The sequence below is a fragment of the Myxocyprinus asiaticus genome, chromosome 21 (assembly GCF_019703515.2).
Source record: "Myxocyprinus asiaticus isolate MX2 ecotype Aquarium Trade chromosome 21, UBuf_Myxa_2, whole genome shotgun sequence".
Taxonomy (NCBI): Eukaryota; Metazoa; Chordata; class Actinopteri; order Cypriniformes; family Catostomidae; genus Myxocyprinus; species Myxocyprinus asiaticus.
In genome coordinates, this window is record NC_059364.1 from 11,142,657 (window position 1) to 11,163,908 (window position 21,252).

The window sequence follows — 21,252 nt, forward strand, 5'->3', positions numbered from 1 at the left end:
CGCACTTTCGCCATGTTCATAGGTCTGGATCAAAGTCATTATTCCTTTTAGTGAATTGGCCGCTAAACAAGCGCAGACAGCACGTGCAAATAAGTGCCGGCCGCAGTTCATTCTTAGTGAATTCCTCCTATTGGAGTAACTAATATACAGAATAAACCCAAAAAAGAAACATTTTCAGTTCAATTCTAATTTATTTGTATAGCGCTTTTTACAATACATATTGTTTCAAAGCAGCTGTACAAAGAATAGTCAATTATAACGATTCAATTTATATGCAGAATTATATTATTTCATAATGTTTAAAACTATAGCTGTCTATAAAATAAATTAACCATAATTAATCTCATGATTTCACAATAAATGGTAATATTGTCAAATAATGCCAAAACAAAAATTATCTACATTTTTTAATGGACCCCCTAGCACCCCCTTGCAGCCCCCTGGGGGTCTCCAGACCCCAGTTTGAAAGCCCCTTTATTTGTATACATAGGCCATGTGTCCTCTCTTCATAAAGATGAATAATGATAATAAAAAAATAGATGATGATAAAAAATAAAAGTGGCTTTTTGGATCAGTTTGGCATAGTTTCATAGTTCTTTGTTCAAATTGTATTCCAAAAACATCACAAGAGAAATATCAGAGCTCTTTAAAGGCCCCATGAAATTAAAATTGGAATTTTGTGACTTGTAGTCCATGTCTTATAGCTTTGAGGCTGTCTACATGCTAGTGCACTCCTAAAAGTTGAAAAAAATAATAATGTTAGCAGAAATATTCATTTAAGATTTACAGTCTGGGAAAAATGGGTCAAAAATTTTGATGACTCATCTTGCACTACAGATTTTTGTCCAATCAAATGCTCCCAATAATTAGAATGCCACTTCCCCTAATACCACCCGCATCCAAATGGCAAAAGCAAATAGCGAACAATGGTTCATGGCTGTTCCAAAATGAAAGCCTTTTGACTGTTTGTTTTTTTTTTTAAAATGTTTCTTTTTTTTTTTTTTTTTTTTACGTATGGGCCCAAACTTCCAATACGTTTCAATAGGAAGTATATCAATAAAGGAAAATAGCACTTGACAAGAGATTTCACAGCATCTTTAATCACAATCCAGTGTGGAGTTTGTCGGCCGCTCCATCTGATATGATCTGGTCCTCACTCTCTTCAGGCAGGGCAGGTAGTTTCCAGCAGCTGCTCGGAAGTCTCTGCGAAGAAAGATGTAGAACACAGGATCCAGCAAGCTGTTAAGACTCAGGAAACCTCTCCCCAGCTGATAGGGCACAAAAACAGTCTTCTCCCACTCACACACACTGCTGTGAATCAGCAGTCCGATGTACTTCACACAGCCTATGAAATGATAAGGCCCCAGCACTGTGACAAACACGGCCACGAGAAGGGTGAGCAGACTCCTGATACTCCTCTTCTCCTCGGATAAAAGCGAGTTGATTGCCATCAGTGAGCGGACGGTCTGTCTGTGGAGACCAACAATGAAGCTCAGGGGTATGATGAAGGACACAAGCAGAGTAATCAGCCTGTATGTAATAAAGCTGCCCTCGGAGGGATACTTCTCAATACAAAGAGTGTAATTTTCCTGCTTGGGGAAGAGCTTGTCAAAAGCGATGGCAGGTGGCACAGCAATTAGAATCCAAATGCTGAGTGCTATCCAGCGAGCAAACCTCAAGTTACGTAGATGCTTGAAGCTGAGAGGTCTGGCGATGGCCAGGTGACGTTCCAGGGCGATGATACACATGAAGAATATACCCGTGTAAATACTGATGTAAAAAAATAGACCCATAAGCTGACAGGTCTGCGGTCCGAAGCGCCAGTGGTGTCCATTGGCATAGTAGTCCATCCATAAAGGCAAGGTGAGGAGCTGAATAAGATCTGAGATCAACAGGTTAATGACATACACGGGTAAAACGTTCTCTGATTTGATTAACCTGTATAGCCCAAATAGTGCCATCAGGTTCAGTGGGGCACCGATGATGAAAAAGATTCCATACAGGGCAGGAAGAAAGATGGCATCTTGAGTAAAATCTATTCCACATGCATTACCCACAGCTAGGAAGCTTAGGCTGGTGAGGGTGGTAACACTGAAGTTGCTCTCCATTGTTGCCTGCGTATCATGAAAGAGAAGTATTTGTTGTATAATCTTTGAACAGTGAAGGTCTCTGTTTAATAATCTCCACATTATCACTCATTACGTGTGTTTACACCCATATGCTGATGACTACCAAAAAGCAGCTTATTCAAAAAATCTGACAAGGCAAGAAAACACACGTTTATATGAGATATGAAATCATCAGATATTATCTGCTTTTAAAGTCAAAATGTAAAGATCACGTGCACAACACTCGCGTACATTGGTTAAGCCGGTAAGAACACTGGTAAAGGTGTTTACATGCAAACATGAAGTCAGGGTAATGGACAAAAATCTACCTGTGCCGATCAGTTTATGCTTAAACAGTTTATGACCTTACCCTGATAAAAGAACATGGTTAAAGGAGTATACATGACCTTACATGTTGACAGCTTATAAAACATAATCGGTGTAAGATTGCGCATGTAAACCTGCATTGTCTAATCCACATCATACGTCTTATCCATATGTGGAATCATGTTATGTACAGTACATGGTTTTGAGTCATATTCACAAAATAACAAATCTTGTCAGTTACAAATTGATTATCTAATATAACAATTTCGATTTTGCCATAATTATGAAATAATCTACTATACATTAGCAATGAATATTTAGCCTTTATAAAACTTAGAGTAACACTTTAGAATTCTGTTTCATACTTAATAGGTAACAATGCAGGAATTAATGCAGAATATATGAGTAGTACTACATTAACTTTTTAGTTACTATTATTCACTAATATTGAAACATGATAAACTAATCAGTTTCAGGAATGCAGCTCTTCGTAATGTTTTGCCCTGCCCACCTCCTCAGCTCGATCATCGAATATCATGAAGCGAAGCATAATTGGATTAGAGGCTTGATGGATGTGTAATTTATTCAATTTGATTATTAAATTATTAAAATACATTAAAAATCCTATTCGTATAGAGGTGATTTGAATACACATTTCCTATGATGAGTGTATTTATGATTAAAAGTTTCATTGTAAAAAAAAGTTTTTTTTTTTACATTTAATTTTTATTTATTTATTTTTTATTTTTTTGAGAATAAAGATTAAGTTTCAAGGTGCTAGGAAAGTATTTTAGTAAACTGTGGGCTAGATTCCAAACACGGAATGATTCTAGTATGATTCCCCCAAGGCAGTTATTTAGAAGGTGTTACTATAGTTGATGCTGTAAAGTCTGGATAAAGAACACAGAGGCACGGTGTCATGCTTCTCTGATGCATTTTCAAGTTGACAATAAAAATATAATTTTTTCACATTTTCACAGGATTTTGAGGAGATAATGTTGTGATGAGTTATTAATTATTAATTATTTAAATATACCCATAGTTGGTTGACATAGTTCTCAGTGTGGCTAATTAAATTCAGTAATTATTGATTAGCTAAAAATGAACTAGCAGAGTCAACAGTTTGCTATTACTTACTGATTTGTTAATTGTGTTTCCATATTAGTACTAGTGACACACTTAGTTAATACTGTAAGTGTTAATGTAGTAGGCTACTACTCATTTTTCCTGCATTAATTTCTGCATATAACTTTTATTGATGAAACAGTATTATAAAATGTCACCAAACTGTGTATATACACAAATACAGTACTAGCCCAGCTTTAAGAATGATAATTGAGTTCAAAGAAAAAAATGTTTACTTACCTTATAGATTTTAATGTAAAAGTTCAGCTTCACAAAATAACTTCTGATCTTACTTGTTGCAGTAACATGTAATTATATTTGTTGTGGGAATTAAAAGAAAAAAAGACATAGTAAGCATATTTCAGTGTACATGAGCTGGCCACAGTTGCCTCACATACATGAGGAAATGGAGTCATTGTGTTGTCAAGATATGATGTTAAATTTGCATTCTTTATTGCAGATGTGTAACCAATGCTTAACCAACACCCAAACCAACACCCATTTTCTTTATGGGAAGGTTTTTTTTTTTTTTTGTCCTATATTACACGTAAATAAAACTGTTGCACTACTGTTGCAATTTGCAACTGATAAAAAAATTTAAAAAAAATTATAGCACATATAAAGTAGATAGAATAAACATATAAAACAATTTCCAAAAAGTTGTGATATGACTTGACTTACATGACCTTCTTTCTTCTGTGAAACATTCTTTTTTCACACAATGAAAATGTATGATGACTGAGGCTGTCAGTACTTAACATAATACATCTGAACATAATTATTATTGTGCAAATTATGCACTTGAGAAGCATTTGGAAAAACTGAAGCGGGAATCGTAAGGCATGTGTTATCCATCGGGAAGAAGACTGTTTGTTTTCATAAGTCAGAGGACTGGTTAAAGTCAAGTTAAAGACATACTCTTCATGGGAAGCAGCTTGGCCTGAACATGGAGAGTAAAGTGTAGATTAAAGCCTTATGCATGCAAGACTACAGAAGTTATATATATATATATATATATATATATATATATATATATATATATATATATATATATATATATATATATATATATATATATTTTTTTTTTTTTTTTTTTTTTTTGGCTGTCCAGTATTAGTCACATTTGAGAGAGGAGCTATACTGGAAAGTCTGGGAATGAGGCATTGATGGTAACCTGCCAATCTTTGGAAAGTGCATACATTTTATATACTCCCAGGCAGGGAAATATAAATCTGCTTTAGCTTCTATCTGCTTTTGGTTTAATCAGACCTAAAAGTGATCTAAAACTCTTGGTAACACTTTTCAAGTAGCCTGCCATGGATTTTTTGGGGGGTTGATAGTGAATCCGGCCTGATGGAGCTACTCCAGCATCCTTGTATCAAATGTTTTGCTCATCTTTTGAAGTAGATGAATATCCACCATCATCCAGTTATGGTACCGCATATTTCTTGTGGACTCTAAGAATAATGTCCATGCATCTTTGGAAGGTGACAGGTGCCTGAAGCAGGCGATAGAACCTCCTCTTTAGCTGTGAGATGGCCACCTGTCAATAACCTTTTGTAAATGTATTACCATAATGTCCTTGCCAATTCAAACAGCACCTTGATGATAGCCATTGAGGTAGCAATTTTGATGTTAGTTTTGGAGGAGTGGTCCATTGACGCTCATGTTAAAAACTTGGCAGCTTTACCACAGGACAAAAGGAAGTAGTCATATACTCTATCTATTCCACTTTATTCCATCAGAGGTGCTGTATAATTTCCTACTTCCATTAAATATTTATAGATAATGGGTAGAAAGCATCTTAGCTGATGGGAATACTTTTTAACACCCAAATAAACCAAACTAGAGATTGCCAAGAACAACTAAATGCATATTGATCTATTATATTACATGCTGTTTGAATGCTTTTTGTTTTGTTTATAGAATTATTCTGCATTCCATTTATCTCAGAAAGTCAGAATTTCCAACTTCATATTTGGAAAGGTCCAACAGAACACCACTCACTTTCAAGTTTGAAACTTGTGGAAATCTACAACTCCAACTTCGCCAAGATGTGGGGTATGACATCACACAAACATGATGGTGACCAGGGAGATGAACATAGTTAATGATGAACATGCACTAAGCAAATAAAATGCAACAATTAGCCAAAGTCCGTGTATTGCGTGCTAAAACCATTGAAAAGTTTCAATGCAGTTACGATAAAAAAATAAACTATGATAATTATGCATCACTGCAAAAAATAATTTTCTTTCTCAGTATTTTGATTTTCAGTGGGGGGAAAAAAACAAGTAATTGGTTATATAATATTATATTATATAATGAGATATGATATAATTAAAGGAATATTCCTGGTTCAATACAAATTAAGCTCAATATACAGCATTTGTGGCATAATATTTATTACAAAATATTATAATTTTGTCTTTAAAAAAGCAAATATCAGGGTTACAGTGTGGCACTTTCAATGGAAGTGAATGGGGCCAATCCATAAACATTAAAATACTCACTGTTTCAAAAGATTACATTTATATGGTAATTGTAACGTTGGGGTCTAGGAGTGGAAGGGGAAGTGAGGAGACGCAGGAGCAGATTCTTTAAATCCTTTAATAATAATCGCTGGAGTGGAAACAAACTATTAAACGCAATACATCTCAAACACAAAGTAGCACTTCATCAACACAACGTGACACTTCAAGGACTGACAAAGGAGTGGGTAAAACTAGAGGATATTTATAAAATAGGAACTGAGGGAATGGAATACAAGTGAGGATAATAAGAAACAGATGGAAGTGATGAGGGCAGTGCACTATGGGAAATGATGTCCAGGGGGAAGACTTCAAAATAAGAGTCCTTGAAGAAAATGAGGGAGACAGACTGTGACAGCAATCAACATTATGCCACATGCTGTCGACTGATCTTAACTATATCGAACCCGAAATATTCCTTTAAGATATTAAGATAGAAAGTCATGTTTTCAGAGACATCTAACAAAATGAATTCAGATTATTACGTAAAACAAGAAAATACTATTTGCCAATGGGGTAAACAAATAAACAAAGTCAGGGGAAATAAACATGGGAAAACAAGTTTATTTTTCTGATCCCTAAGTTTTACCTTGTTTAAAGAATATAACTTACTGAATTTTGTTAGATTTATCTTAAAACAAGACTTGATATCATATGTAATTTTGTTTCTCAAATAAATGCATCGTGATTTAAGCATGTTTAGATGCTGTTCCCGGAAATCAAGAAAAAACTGAGTAAGAAAATCTGTAGAAAAGAGAACCAATATTAGGAACAAACCTATACCACTACTTTGTGAATGAATACTGGTCAAGCCCCAAATAGGCTAAAAACAGTTAGTTGTTTGTTATAAGTTCATTCACAAGCAGATCAATGGGCAATGGAAAATAACCTTAAGAGGAGTGAACTTTAAATAAAACTATAGATTTTTTTTTTTTTTTACTGTGAAAAGACAGTATGTCAAGATGCAGCTTTGCCATTGTGCACAGCTAGGTTTAAGTGTCAGGACTGGCCAAATGCAGTTTGAGAAAAATAGCAAAGCCGTCTTCAATGTTCTCAGCAAGAGAGGAACAACCATAGTGCACAGTGACCTTCTGTCACAATTGTTTCTTTTTGTTCAATCAATACCAAAGCTTTCAGTGAGTTTATAAAAAAAGCCATCGATGTCTGGAGATAATACAAAATCATAATATGGTGCTTTTCTTTGCTTAGCCCAACAGACATGCTCATGTTATTAACAAACATAAATGATTTAGAACACAGGTAACTACATTTTTGCTTTAATTAACAAATCAATATGATGATTGCTTGCTGCTGTTGTAGTAAAAGGTCATTGGTGTGTCAATGTATGCTGAAATGAATTTACATGGATTAAAGCAGCTTAGACAAGGTTTAGCATTCATCTGTGGCCAGAATTGTTAAATAAACCCATTGCAGGTGATCTCAGTGCAGTGACCCAATCGCTTTGGTGATTCATGTCCAATTATGGGCTGAAACTCTTAGGTCTCTACCTTCGGAGGTCCCATCTGTTGGGGTTTGCTTGCATGCAATACTTAAGAGGTGAAATTGTGGTTGATACATGAGCAGTCTGTGAACCAATGGGATTTGGTCTAAAGAAAACAGCATGACAAAATGCGCTTGCTGAAAATTCTACCTCCACATTTGTTAAAGCACCATGTGTAAGACATAAATGCAAAGGCTTGCGGAGGAAAGGGCTTGTTCACGGTGACTTTGACATAGTGATTTCATAGTTATGCTTTGCTGGGCCTTATGGTGGTGACCTATTTTATTTTGTTTTATTGTTCCTGTTTTTCTAAATGTGTATAAATGTTAAACTATTTAACATTTTTCTGAAATATGAATGCGCAGAGAAGTCAATCAGCAAAATGGAGTAATCAAATTTTTCATTTATTGAAATGTTTTATTGCAGTTGTTGCCTGTTCAGTCATCAGATTAATAAAACTACAAAATACAGCAATAACTTTCAGCATCACACTGCATTACTGTTATGGTCTAACAAAAGTTGACATCTACATATAATGGAAAGTCTATATTGTGGGGGAAAAAGGAACGTTATTGACTCATTTCTAGAAAACCTTTTTTTTTTTCCACTTTATATCCTGCTTAGACATATTCATCTCACTGGAATTACTCTTAAAAGCTAATTTTCTGTGAAAATGTCCTTATGAATATTAACAAAACCTTCAGCATGCTTAAAAAGGTGGTGGAGGTCTTCACATATTTGATATTTGCAACTTCTCCAAATGTTGTTTTAGCAACTCATAGTGCTGTGTTTGTTTTGTCTCCATGAGTATTTTAATTATGTCCTAAAAGGACAAACTAGAAAGAGATTTAGTACTATAAATTAACATCAGGATTAAAAACAATCTACAGTTGCCCCAAACACTATTTGGACACATTTAAAAATCTATGTATGTCATTGCATTAGATGTAAAATATCAAAACATGTGGCATCTGTAACAAATTATGTTAGATCATTTCTCAGAACTACAGTAGCTTCACTTTTCTGAGCCATTTTTGTAATTAATTTTAAATATTACATATGACCTGGTCTAAAGTTCACTTTTAGGTGATGTATGAATTCAGTTCTGAGTAATACTCCACATTTGAACAATTTTACTGTGTAAACGTAAACTGTAACACTTAACTGAGGGAAAGATTTGTTACTTTGTATGCTGTATAGTGTATCTTAACAGAAAAATGGGAACCAATTGTTTCTACAATTGATTGAGAAATGACATTTCACTTTAAAAATTGTATGTCGTAAGCTAATCCTTCTCACTTTGGGGAAATATTTGTAGAGAAGTTGTGGCATTTGTCACACTTTGTCTCATAGCAGGTGTAATTCCTTGCTTATTCAGTTAAAAAAGGTAAATAAATTAAAGAGGAAAAAGGAAGAGGGTATGGACAAAATTTCAAACTTGAGCCTCCTTCTTATGCCAGCCTAAAGCAGTTTTATTCATTTTTAGGTGGGAAAAAGTCCTTCCAACCTTATCTCACTTCATCACAAAAGGATGTGGCGAATAAGTACCAGTTCATATGAGGTTATACACCCTCATTGGTGTCCTTGTAGTTAACAATGTGGCGTTTGTTTGTATCTAAAACTGTGTTTCCGTAACTTTAACCCAAAACCAAATCCCTAAACCTACCCATACAGTGTAACACCTAACCCTATCCAAAATGTAAACATAACCATGATATTAATGTTAAAAGCCCTGAAGTGTTATATGGAAGAAAGTGACAAATCAGGGTTCCGAACACGTGTTCTTGAAGAGTATGTGATTGGTTGATGAATGAAGTCGAATTAATTGGTACGATTTCGCCACCTCTTAGTATTGTGACAAGTTCTCATGAGACTTTGTTGGTCCTTCCATCTGTAGCAAAAATGAAATTATGCAACTGAGCCACAGACTCAATGCACTGTAGAAATGTACAGCTCCATCCAACATGTACACTCATAGGAGAAACTTTGACTCATTTGAATGAGCTATAGACTATGGGTTTATACCGACAGCATAACAAATGATAGTGCGAGAACCTTTTTCATTATCCATGTGGATGCTCACTGGAAGATAGAACTACAGCTTATCAGCATGAATTCATTGTATTTTCCAAAATAATAGGCCTTAATCTAATAATCAGTTTGAAAAAACTTTGAATGCCCTGCACCGAAGGTAAGTACAAACCTGAAATTCTTTGATCTCGTCTACAAAGAGATTTGTTCATTTTAAAATGAAAACCAACTATTGGAGACCTTTGTCTTAGCAATGCTTAATATGACTAATAACCTGTGGTTATTTCAATTTTACATAAAGATTTGGTTACACTTTATATTAGGTGGCCTTAACTACTATGTACTAACATTAAATACATACAAGACTATGTATTTACTGTGTAACTACATGTTGTTCTGCAACATTCCCACATTTGCTGCTACTGAGGTTAAGGTATAGGTAGGTTTAGGAGTAAGGATAGGGTTAGGGTTAGGATTAGGGGTTAGAGTTAGGTTTTGGGGTAAGAGTTGTGTTAAGGGTAAAGTTATCAGTGTAACTGCAAATGCAACTACTTTAAATGTAATTACAATGCAACAACCTGCATGTACATAATAAGTACATTTCATCAATTGGTCAAGTACATGGTTGTTAAGGCCACCTAATATAAAGTGGGTCCAAAGATTCTACTCAGAGTGTGATGATTTACAGCAAAAAAAAAAAAAAAAGCATGTTATGTGCAGGTCTTGTGTTTAAATAGTTGTGGTTAAAACCATTGCTAAGAGACTTGAGGTTGTGACTGCTGTTCTGGTTAAGCAAAATTGAACTCATCTGAATCACACACACACACACACACACATTTGTTTTATTTCACATTGGGGACTTTCCATTTACTTTCCGTTAACTTTTTTTTTTTTTTTTTTTACTGACCTAATTATACTTGTGATGGATGCACTAGTGCAAACAAAATTTTGATATATATATATAAAGAAGACCAAAAAAAAAAATGACAACCTATTCCTAAAACAAGGAACATTTAAGTAGATATGATTCTATCCAAAACAACAAAGGAAGGTAATTGTTGAAGATTCAGTCATGAAACTTACTCAAACCTAACAAAATAAACATAATATTTATGTACACTTGCAAATAAAAGCATAAGTTAACTAATATGCAAATTATTCATAGAAACTATTGTAAATATGTAAATATGTGAATGAGGTACCCTCCTTCCTGGCCAAAATGGTATATTCCAAATTTATGTTGGAGCAATATAAATGTGGAACCAAAGCTCCACTTTCTCTTTTGCCTAATGGTGTTTGGAAGTGTTGTTGCAAATCATGCAATTGCGTGGAGCCTTGGACGTCGGGGGCCTCCCGCCCTGGTAGGAAAGCTCCGCAAAAACCACTTGAGGGTTGATATGTTGTTCTGGATACATGTGCAAATTCGCTGTTGTCTGCGGTCTCAGAGCGGTTCACGAAACTGCTGGGTTTGGGTCAGTAGGACTTTGGGTTCGGTTTTGTAATTTATGGAAAAAATATACAGACCTTCCGAACTTGTTTCGCCCATGCGCTCTCACTAACAGACACATGCGAATGGATGAGGGGCCGTTCACACTGAACGTATTTTTGCGTGCGTCTACCCTGTTTTTCCATTGTTTTCATATGTAAACACGTGCTGGACGAACGTCCTTGACTGCTGCATCGCGTCTCTCTGTTTCTTCAGTGTCTCACACAGGACTGGAAAATTTTTAGACACTATGTCAAGTTTAAAAGAACTTCAGGTTTCAAAAACACATTTTGACACCTGCATTCTGTTTCAGTTGTTGCGCTGGGTCTAGATTGTTTTTAGCACAGGTGTCACTAAGATATAACATTCTGAACAAGTTCAGGCTGCAAAGAGGTGACTGTTACAATGTTTAACATTGTAACAATGTTTCACCAATGTTTCGCCAGAGTTTCACGTCATGGCCGCCGAGCCAGAGTTTCACGTCATGGCCGCCAAGCCAGAGTTTCACGTCATGGCCGCCAAGCCAGAGTTCCTCGTCATGGTCGCTGAGCTAGCGCCATCTTTTGCCCCGGATCCTCAGCCTGCTCCATACCATGTCACAGCAACGCTTCAGCCTGCTCCATGCCATGTCACAGCAACGCCTCAGCCTGCTCCATGCCATGTCACAGCAATGCCTCAGCCTGCTCCATGCCATGTCACAGCAATGCCTCAGCCTGCTCCATCCCATGTCACAGCAACGCCACAGCCTGCTCCATGCCATGTCACAGAAACGCCTCAGCCTGCTCCATGCCTTGACTTAGACAGGAAACATTTGTACAATAAAAGTATGCTTGTTTAAATCTATTCATTTCAAGTATAGGACGTAAAATACCAATGGTAATCCACCCGTGTAATCTCCAGAAAATATATATTTTTAAATCTTATAAACGACTATGATTGGTGCATTCTGAACAGTGCTGAGAAAATTAACAGGTGCCATGTGACAATGGCATTTATGCGCTACTTCAGAAGAGGTAGTACAATAACTTACACTTGAATAATTGTACTAAGGATCTTTAATAGTTGTTAAAGTAAAAATAACAACAGTCTTAAGTTAGTGTTTTATGTGTGAGGAATGGATGTGTTTGATGGCCTCTGTAGCACCCCCATTTTCACTTACTGTCACCAAACTTGGTACATACATAATTCTCACCAAGCTGGACAACTTTCATAATTATAGTCATTAAATCTGCCCAACAGGAAGTCAGTCATTTTGGATTTTCTGAAAATCGCAGGCTCTGAACTTTTAAATACTCCTCCTAGGGGATTCATGTGACTGGCACCAAATTTGTGCAATATCATGCCAAGACATTGTAGATGCTAAATTGCAAATGGATTTTTTGATATTTTAAACAGGGTCGCTATGGCGAAGCAATAAATTGATGGCTAAAAATGTGAAACAGGAAGTTCCTTATATCTTCTGTGTGCATTGTATAATTTTGATGAAATTTATGTAAAATTATGCTGTATGTTAGGTAATGGGGCTGATCACATTTATGCAGCTATTATGGGTCATGGTCATAGCATCACCAACTGGCAGCAGGAAGTATGGCACTTTTAACAGACTTTGAAATAGCCCTCTTATGTTTACATGAATTACATCTTTACATCAAATTCTTTAGAATAATGTCAAGACACTGCTGATGTAAATTTGTAAACGGATAATTGATATCTTAAATACTGTTGCCATGGCAACACATTAATTGTTGTTATTCCATTCTTCCTATATTTGGGTGTTTTTAAGGCACTTGGCATGCTTTTATTTATTTATTTTTGATTTTTTCCCTTTTTCTCCCCAATTTGGAATGCCCAATTCCCAATCCGCTCTAAGTCCTCATAGTGGCATAGTGACTCACCTCAATCCAGGTGGTGGAGGACAAATCTCAGTTGCCTCCGTGTCTGAGACCATCAATCCGCGCATCTTATCACATGGCTTGTTGAGCACGTTACCACGGAGACATAGCGCATGTGGAGGCTTCACGCGATTCTCCGTGGCACCCACACACAACTCACCACACACCCCACCAAGAGCTAGAACCACATTATAGCGACCACGAGGAGGTTACCCCATGTGACTCTACCCTCCCTAGCAACCGGGCCAATTTGGTTGCTTAGGAGACCTGGCTGGAGTCACTCAGCACGCCCTGGATTCGAACTCGCGACTCCAGGGGTGGTGGTCAGCGTCTTTACTCGCTGACCCCCAGGCACTTGGCATGCTTAAAATTTCATGAAATTTTGCACACACATCAGAGTTGTGGCCATTAGGGCTGGGCAAATGTTCACGCATGGGCATGTAGTGGGGCTCTGTTGCACCCCCTTTAGAAGGGGCGTGTAAGACGCCCTCTATAGCAGCCACATTTTCACCTACAGTCACCAAAATTGGTACATACATAGTTCTCATCAAGCTGGACAACTTTTATAATTATAGTTATTAGCTCTATCCAACAGGAAGTCGGCCATTATTTAGACAATATTATGCCAAGACATTGAAGATGCTAAATTGTGAACAGATTTTTTATATATCAAACAGTGTTGTCATGGTGAGTAATTAAATTAATGGCGTAAAATGGGAAACAGGTTGTGTCTCGTATCTTCTGTGTGCAATGTGTGATTTAGATCAAAACTGAGATGTATATTTAGTCTTGGGGGCTAATCACATGGATGTGACTATTTTGGGTCACAGTCATAGGGCATAGCAGGAAGTGTGGCTCTTACAACAGACTTTAAAATAGTCCTCTTATATTTACCCAAATTGCTTCAAAATTGTTTAGAATAATGTCAAATGCCAAATGCATCTGTCCACAAGACTCGCCACGGTATCATAATTTTCACACCGGTGCAGTGTTCATGTTCAAACCGACTAACACCGGTATTACCGCTGGTTGGACGCTAGGTGGTACTACTGGGTAATATTCGTTAAGCAATAGCCTACACAATAATGCAAGGCAGCTTGATTTCAAACTTTGAACTTTATTTTTTATTTATTTTAACTAAATTTCAAATGAAACTGAACAAACTAAAGTGTCATTAAAATGTGTTGTTCAACTTTTTTAAAGATGGCTTTTCAACAGTTGTGAAGGGTAAAATCTCTTTGGCAACAAACCAACTTCATCTGTGCATTCTCTCCATCACTGGCTACCGGTCGGGTATTTCGTTGTCCGGGAAAATACATCACTTATTGTGGGTTGTTGTGGGTTTAATGTTGGTGTTTGATTACCTTTCATCCCAGGACCCGGTTTAGCTGCTTCGGAAGAGTAATGACTTTGAATGTGTAAATACATTTGTTTTGTTCCCTCCTAGGGCTGGGCGATATGCAAGAAATATGTTCACGATATTTTTGTTAAAAAAAAAAAATAAATTCTAATTACATCGTCAACCCCCGGCTGAGGGATCGGTGAATATTCTTGCTTTAGTTATTTTGCATTGAAAATTATATTCATTTGTTTGAAAAATTTTAATCAAATTGCACTTCAAATGAAATGAAGAAGCAATTAAAATAACGAAGTGGTAAAAAAAATAAAATAAAAAAAAAACATATATAACCACCTTTCCATTTACTGTCAGGCAAGTATCCATCTATGACAATGGTGGAAAATTACTGATATATATTAAGATCTAAAAACAATTCTAAATGTAAACATAATAATTATAATGATGATAATAATCACTGAAATATAAATCATGGTTCGAGGTGAACGTGTTTTTGTATTATTTTATGAATTAATCACAGATGTATAGGCTATATATAAAGTGACCCTGCAGATTTGTGCTCACAATGAACTGCTCTGTGGAAATAAAGCGAACTGAACTCAAAGCACCCCCTGAGCTGAGATGTCTGAGGTCATTTACAGCATTCTTATAGATAATACTATTCTTGCAAAAAAAATTCATAAGACTGAAACAAAGAAAGAGTGAGAACCTTTTACATACGTGTGTTCCACGAGACTGGACGCCTCTGATCAAACAGCGCATCAGACATGCACATAGATGGCTTTTCTGTCATCTGTTCTTAAAAATATAATAAAATGTGTAATGGGGCTGATCACGTTTATGCAGCTATTATGGGTCACGGTCATAGCACCACCAACTGGCAGCAGGAAGTATGGCACTTTTAACAGACATTGAGCACGTGTCTGTGTGTCTGACAGCATTCCTTGTGTCATTCTGAATCCGAGACGTCTTACAGTTACCCACCATGCACATTATATTCGCTACCTGCAATTAAACATCTTCTGTCAGTGAGTGTACTTTGCTGCCTGTGTAATTTGATACGTTAGTAAAGAACATCTGACTTTCAATGCGTTATTTTGGTTTATTTATCATGGGTCACAAACTCTTCATTAGGTAACTATTCTTTATGTAAGGCTATTCTATGCGTTAGGCTATTGTATTGATATTGGAAGTTCCACTCATGTTTCCCCAACTATAAAATTTCACACCGGTGTTGTTCCTTGTACCGAGTAAAACCGGTAACACTGTACACTGTTGCAACCTTAGTGTCCACCTTGCATTGTTTTCTGAAAGCCACCGAGTGGAAATGGACCCATGGTGCTTGGGCCCGTCATTGCTGCTTGCAGCTATATTTTATGTTTATTACTGTTCATTTTCTTGACATTATTATCAATTTATCAAGTAATTTAATTTTGATGCTTGAAATGAATTATTAAAACAAATATATTATTTTTCTTTGTAACACCAGATCAGGTTTGATTGTAAGCATAATGTGACATTATTGCAAAAATTATATATATATATATATATATATATATATATATATATATATATATATATATATATATATATATAGTATATACTGAATATATATGCATGTATACATGTTTTGAAGAGTCAGTTTTTATATATAGGTTACTCATGGTTGGAAGGGTTACTTTTGAAATGTATTCCACTACAGATTACAGAATACATGCTGTAAAATGCAATTTGTAACATATGTCATTAGATTACTCAAGGTCAGTAACGTATTCTAAATACTTTGGATTACTTCTTCAGCACTGGTAGATTTTTTCACTTGTTTTGACTATAAAAACTCTGCCAGTACAGTAAGACAAAATATACATGGTAAAATACATTCTCTGAAAAAACTAAATATCTTATGCAGTGTTGTTTCTAAAACAAGATAAATCAAGATTTATCTTGTTTTAAGGATTTTCTTTTATATATTTTTACAGGAAAACAATACAAAAATTATTATCAAGAATACTATTTTTCCCTAATATCAAAGGTCTTACTAGAAAAAAGAAATTATGATCCAATATGAATTTTCTTGATAAAAAAATATGACCGTGCCTGGTAACATGTGCATGTAAAATGGCTAGAAATTTTACACAAGGTTTATTTCTATTTCTTCTGCTCCAAACTTACTTCAAACTTACTTCAAACTTACTTCTCTGTCTGCTTGTATGAATGTACCACATCATAAGAAAGTGTTTCACCGCTGTACAAATGCATTTTGGATCGCATCATTTATATGTATACATTTTTCCATCTGAAAGGACTAAATATTAAATGAAACAAATGACAGTAAAATGCAAAGTAATCTCTTCAGTAATCAAAATATTTTTTGAATGTAACTGTATCCTAAATATCAATGATTTAAATTGTAACTGTAGTGGAATACAGCTACTTATATTTTGTATTTTAAATACGTATTCCCGTTACTTATATTTCGTTACTCCCCAACCCTGTATATACTGTATAATATATATATATATATATATATATTAGTTTGTTGATATTTAATATCGTAACATAGTAACATATAGTAACAATATAGACAAATAATAGTTTGATAATGTCTAAATATATATCTAAATGCATTACTTGTGGTTAAATTTAGAATTACAACAAAGTGGTTGAACAAAATAGGTGGGTGAAAGCCATACATTTTATCATTATGTTTGTTCTCTTGGAATGGAACACATGACCTTGGCATTGCAAGCATCAGTAGCAGAAACTACTTAGCCTGAGATGAAGCACTTGTATTAAAAAGAATGGGAGAAATTGGAAGTCCTGCCTTACAGGTAAACGAGCCAATCCCCTTTTAGATACAGACATTGCCTTTCAGTCAACTCAAAAACGCACATGCGCATTAGCAGGGCCAGCCTGAAGAATAATATTTTTTAGCATGATCTGAGATAAAGAAATACAATTTATGATACTATTGATGTTAGATTTTACTGCTGATTTGAAATATTTGAAATATAAAACTATTTTGGAGATTTCAGTCTTTTCCCATTCAAGTAGAAAGGAGCTTTACTTTTAATGTCGCTTCTAGCCATAGAAAAAAGCTGCCCTTACAAAAAACCTAGAATTCTGGCAAACTTGCCATCTTGTTATTTTAACATGCATATTAACTTGCGATTTGCTACAAATTATTGCAAGAAGTTTGCTGCTCTTCACCTGTAGTTGTAAACCTGCAGCAAACCTGCAGCAAAAAACTCTTCTATGGCAAACCTATGGCAACAATGAAGAGTTATGCATGTAAAAATAATGAGTGGCAAGTTTGCCAGAACTCTTGATTGTGCCTGGGAGCATTTCCAAGATGGCCACCGAGTGGACTGACTTGCCTTTAGAGGCACTTTGACCAGTAGTACTACAAGAACCCTTCCTGTTTAATCAGAATACCAGCTGTTAAAATTATAGGAGACACATTTTTAGCATTAGTAGTTTTATTTTTAGCTTCTACATGCAGTATTTTGTTATATTTTTGTTCTAGAAAACTAATGTTTCATTGTAATTTCCTACTACATTTGGAGAACAGTTTGTAAAACCGATTATATAGTAAATGCATATAGCGAATTCTTTTATATGCCAAGTCTTTGGTGTTTTCAAACTATTTTGAGACGTAAACAGAGCACAGCCTTCTGCTTATTTCATGATTTAAAATCTTTTATTAAAATGTTCACAGCTCTTATTGATAAGAGACATTGTCAAAAAAGATGTTCTCCATTGCTACCCTTAGCTAATTTGATCTGGACATCAAATCGATGTGAAACATTGAAGTAAAATCAGTCCAGCTTGAACAGATAGCTTCAAACAGTATTTGTGATCAATGCTGAAAATTGTATTGGGAATGCCAATAATTGGTGGAACTTTTCATCAGTCAACGTTTTTAGACGAGCTGGCCTCATTGTCCATTTCTGGAAAACTCATGTTTTTCTGATTACATGATTGTGGGCACTGTCCATTTAGATAATTATAGGTAATTAGCTTCTTATTTCTCAAAATAGAAAAAACTTGTAGTTTTCTGTGAAAAAAATAAATAAAATAGAAATAGTTGACAGTATCTCCAAAAACGTCATGGTTACTTTCGTAAACTCCATTCCCTGATGGAGGGAGTGAGACGTTGTGTCGATGTAGTGACCAGGTCCCGGCCATTTCAGCGGGTAGTTCAGCGTTGTGGCAAAAGGGACACAACGTCTCATTCCCTCTATCAGGGAATGGAAGTTACGAAAGTAACCATGACATTCCCTATTTGTCACTCACTCGACGTTGTGTCAATGTAATGACACTAGGGGTCCCTATACAAAACACCACAACTATCTGAACTGTGTTAAGTGAACTGGTGGTGCGTGACATGCAGAACGCTGTGTGCCTCATAGCCAGCGCACCAGGCCATCACGTAACCTCCCCCAACGCTCTTATGAGCGTCGAACGGTCCTTCAGGAACAAGTCGACTGCCCAACAATAGGGACAGGCTAGCCCAGCCGAGGTCTCTTTTCCTCTTTTTTCTCCCCCAAAAGAGTGGAATTTGTTAACCGACTGGGAGCCATAAGTGTCTACATCAGGGGGTGTCCGCAGAGACCACTCACCCCCCAATAAGGGGGGGGGGGGGATTTTGAGTGGAATACGTCACGGTCTTACCGAGTCTTGTCGGAAGTATGTTATGTGGAGAGGTCCCATGGTAGGTCCTACCTGAAGGGGGAGGAGTTTCTACAAAGCAAGGCGACTGGGGGCAGAGGGGCCTCTGCCCAAGGAAGACGCAGTTTACCGACAGGGAAATAATTTTGCAGAAGATATCACATAGTGTCGCCTTTGGGGAACCAGCACATGTGGAGCACCAACCTCAGTACAGGGCCTCATTATTGCACATACTGGGCCGGCAGCGAGTTTCTCTTCAAACTCAACTGCCACAGGGCTAAGGAGGAAAGTCATCCAGGGATCACAGTCTGTGAACATGACTGGGAGTCAAGAGCACATGTCTTCACCTCAAGGGAGGGTAAAGGCGCTATGCGCAAGTGGTACACCCGGCCAGCTGTCCCGAAACTTACCTGCTCGTGCCTGCCAATACACGGGACGAGACCGGCTCAACCCGGAGATTGTAGAACCTCGCAAAGGTGTTGGGTGTTGCTCAGCCCGCTGCTCTGCAGATGTCTGCCAAAGAGGCATCACTGGCCAGGGCCCAGGAGGCCGCCACACTCCTGGTAGAGTGGGCTTGGGGGTGGCACATCCTGAGCCTGAGCCTGATATGGCCTCCGTTTGGAGACAGCACTTCCTTTCCGCTGTCCACCAAAGCAGACAAAGAGCTGCTCGGACCTTCTAAAGCTCTGTGTGCGATCCAAATAGATGCGTAAAGCTTGCACCGGATACAGCAATGTCAAGGCTGGGTCTGCCTCCTCCTGGGGCAGCGCTTGCAGGTTCACCACCTGATCCCTAAAAGGGGTCATGGGAACCTTGGGTACATAGCCCAGTTGGGGTCTTAGGAACACGTGAGAGTGATGCTACTAGGGTGCTACTAGGGCGATCTGCTCCTCGTCCTCCCTGACCTTGCACAGGGTCTGTACAAGTAGGCTCACTGGGGGAAACACGTATTTGCATAGTCCAGGGGGCCAGCTGTGTGCCAGCACATCTATACCGAGGGGTGCCTCGGTCAGGGCATACCAAAGTGGGCAGTGGGAGGATTACCGGGAAGCAAACAGGTCAACCTGTGATCGACCGAATCGACTCCAAATCAGCTGGACTACCTGAGGGTGGAGTCTCCACTCTCCCCTGAGGGTAACCTGTCGTGACAGCGCATCCGTTGCGGTGTTGAAGTCGCCCGGGATGTGAGTGGCTTGTAGCGACTCGAGGCGCTGCTGACTCCAGAGGAGGAGACAGCGGGCGAGTTGTGACATGCAACAGGAGCGTAGACCGCCTTGATGGTTGATGTATGCTACTGTCGCTGTGTTGTCCATCTGGACCAACACGTGCTTGCCCTGGATCAACGGCCGGAACCTTCGCAGGGCGAGCAGTACTGCCAACAACTCTAGGCAGTTGATTTGCCAACACAGCCACAGGCCAGTCCAGGAGCCGGCGTTGCGTACGGCGCCCCAGCCCCTCTTGGAGGCATCTGTTGTAACCACGACGTGCCTGGAGACCTACTCTAGGGGCACCCCTGCCCGTAGAAATGTCCAAGGACTAAAGAGGCAGCGACAGATCGGCGTGATAGCCACGCTATGTGTCCCGTGGTGCCATGCCTATCTCGGGACTCGAGTCTGAAGCCAGTGCTGAAGCATTCTCATATGCATCAACCCGAGCGGTGTGGCCGTTGCTGAGGATGCCATATGCCTCAGGTGCCTCTGAAAAATTTCAGTGGAACCACTGTCCTCCATCTGAACGCCTTCAGACAGTTCAGCACCGACTGTGCATGCTCATTCGTGAGGCACACCATCATCGAGACAGAGTCCAACTCCAAACCGAGAAAAGAGATGCTCTGAACCGGGGAGAGCTTGCTCTTTTCCCAGTTGATCCAAAGCCCCAGTCGGCTGAGGTGCCGGAGCACAAGGTCCCTGTGTGCGCACAGCAACTCTTGAGAGTGAGCTAGGATTATCCAGTCATCGAGATAGTTGAGGGATGCGGACGCCCACTTCCCTTAGTGGGGCAAGGGCTGCCTCTGCAACCTTCGTGAAGATGCGAGGGGACAAGGACAGGCCGAAGGGGAGGACCTTGTACTGGTATGCCTGGCCTTCGAAGGCAAACCGCAGGAAGGTCTGTGTCGAGGTAAGACCAAGACATGGAAGTATGCGTCCTTCAGGTCTAACGCCACGAACCAATCTTGATGCCGGACACTCGCTAGAATGCGTTTTTGCATCAGCATCTTGAATG

General features: G+C 38.0%; 1 protein-coding gene across 1 annotated transcript; it reads right to left on the minus strand.

Moving 5' to 3' along the window:
- Positions 1 to 965: 965 nt before the first annotated feature.
- LOC127412431 (G-protein coupled receptor 4-like) lies at positions 966 to 3,971 on the minus strand. Its single transcript, XM_051648776.1, has 2 exons — positions 3,801 to 3,971; positions 966 to 2,114 (listed from the first exon to the last, which is right to left on the minus strand). Exon 2 carries the CDS (start codon positions 2,106 to 2,108, stop codon positions 1,098 to 1,100), a length of 1,011 nt encoding a protein of 336 aa, XP_051504736.1. The 5' UTR covers positions 2,109 to 2,114; positions 3,801 to 3,971; the 3' UTR covers positions 966 to 1,097.
- Positions 3,972 to 21,252: the final 17,281 nt, after the last annotated feature.

Excerpts from the sequence above, each read along its gene's own strand:
- LOC127412431 (XM_051648776.1), bottom strand. The coding sequence starts at position 2,108 with ATGGAGAGCAACTTCAGTGTTACCACCCTCACCAGCCTAAGCTTCCTA.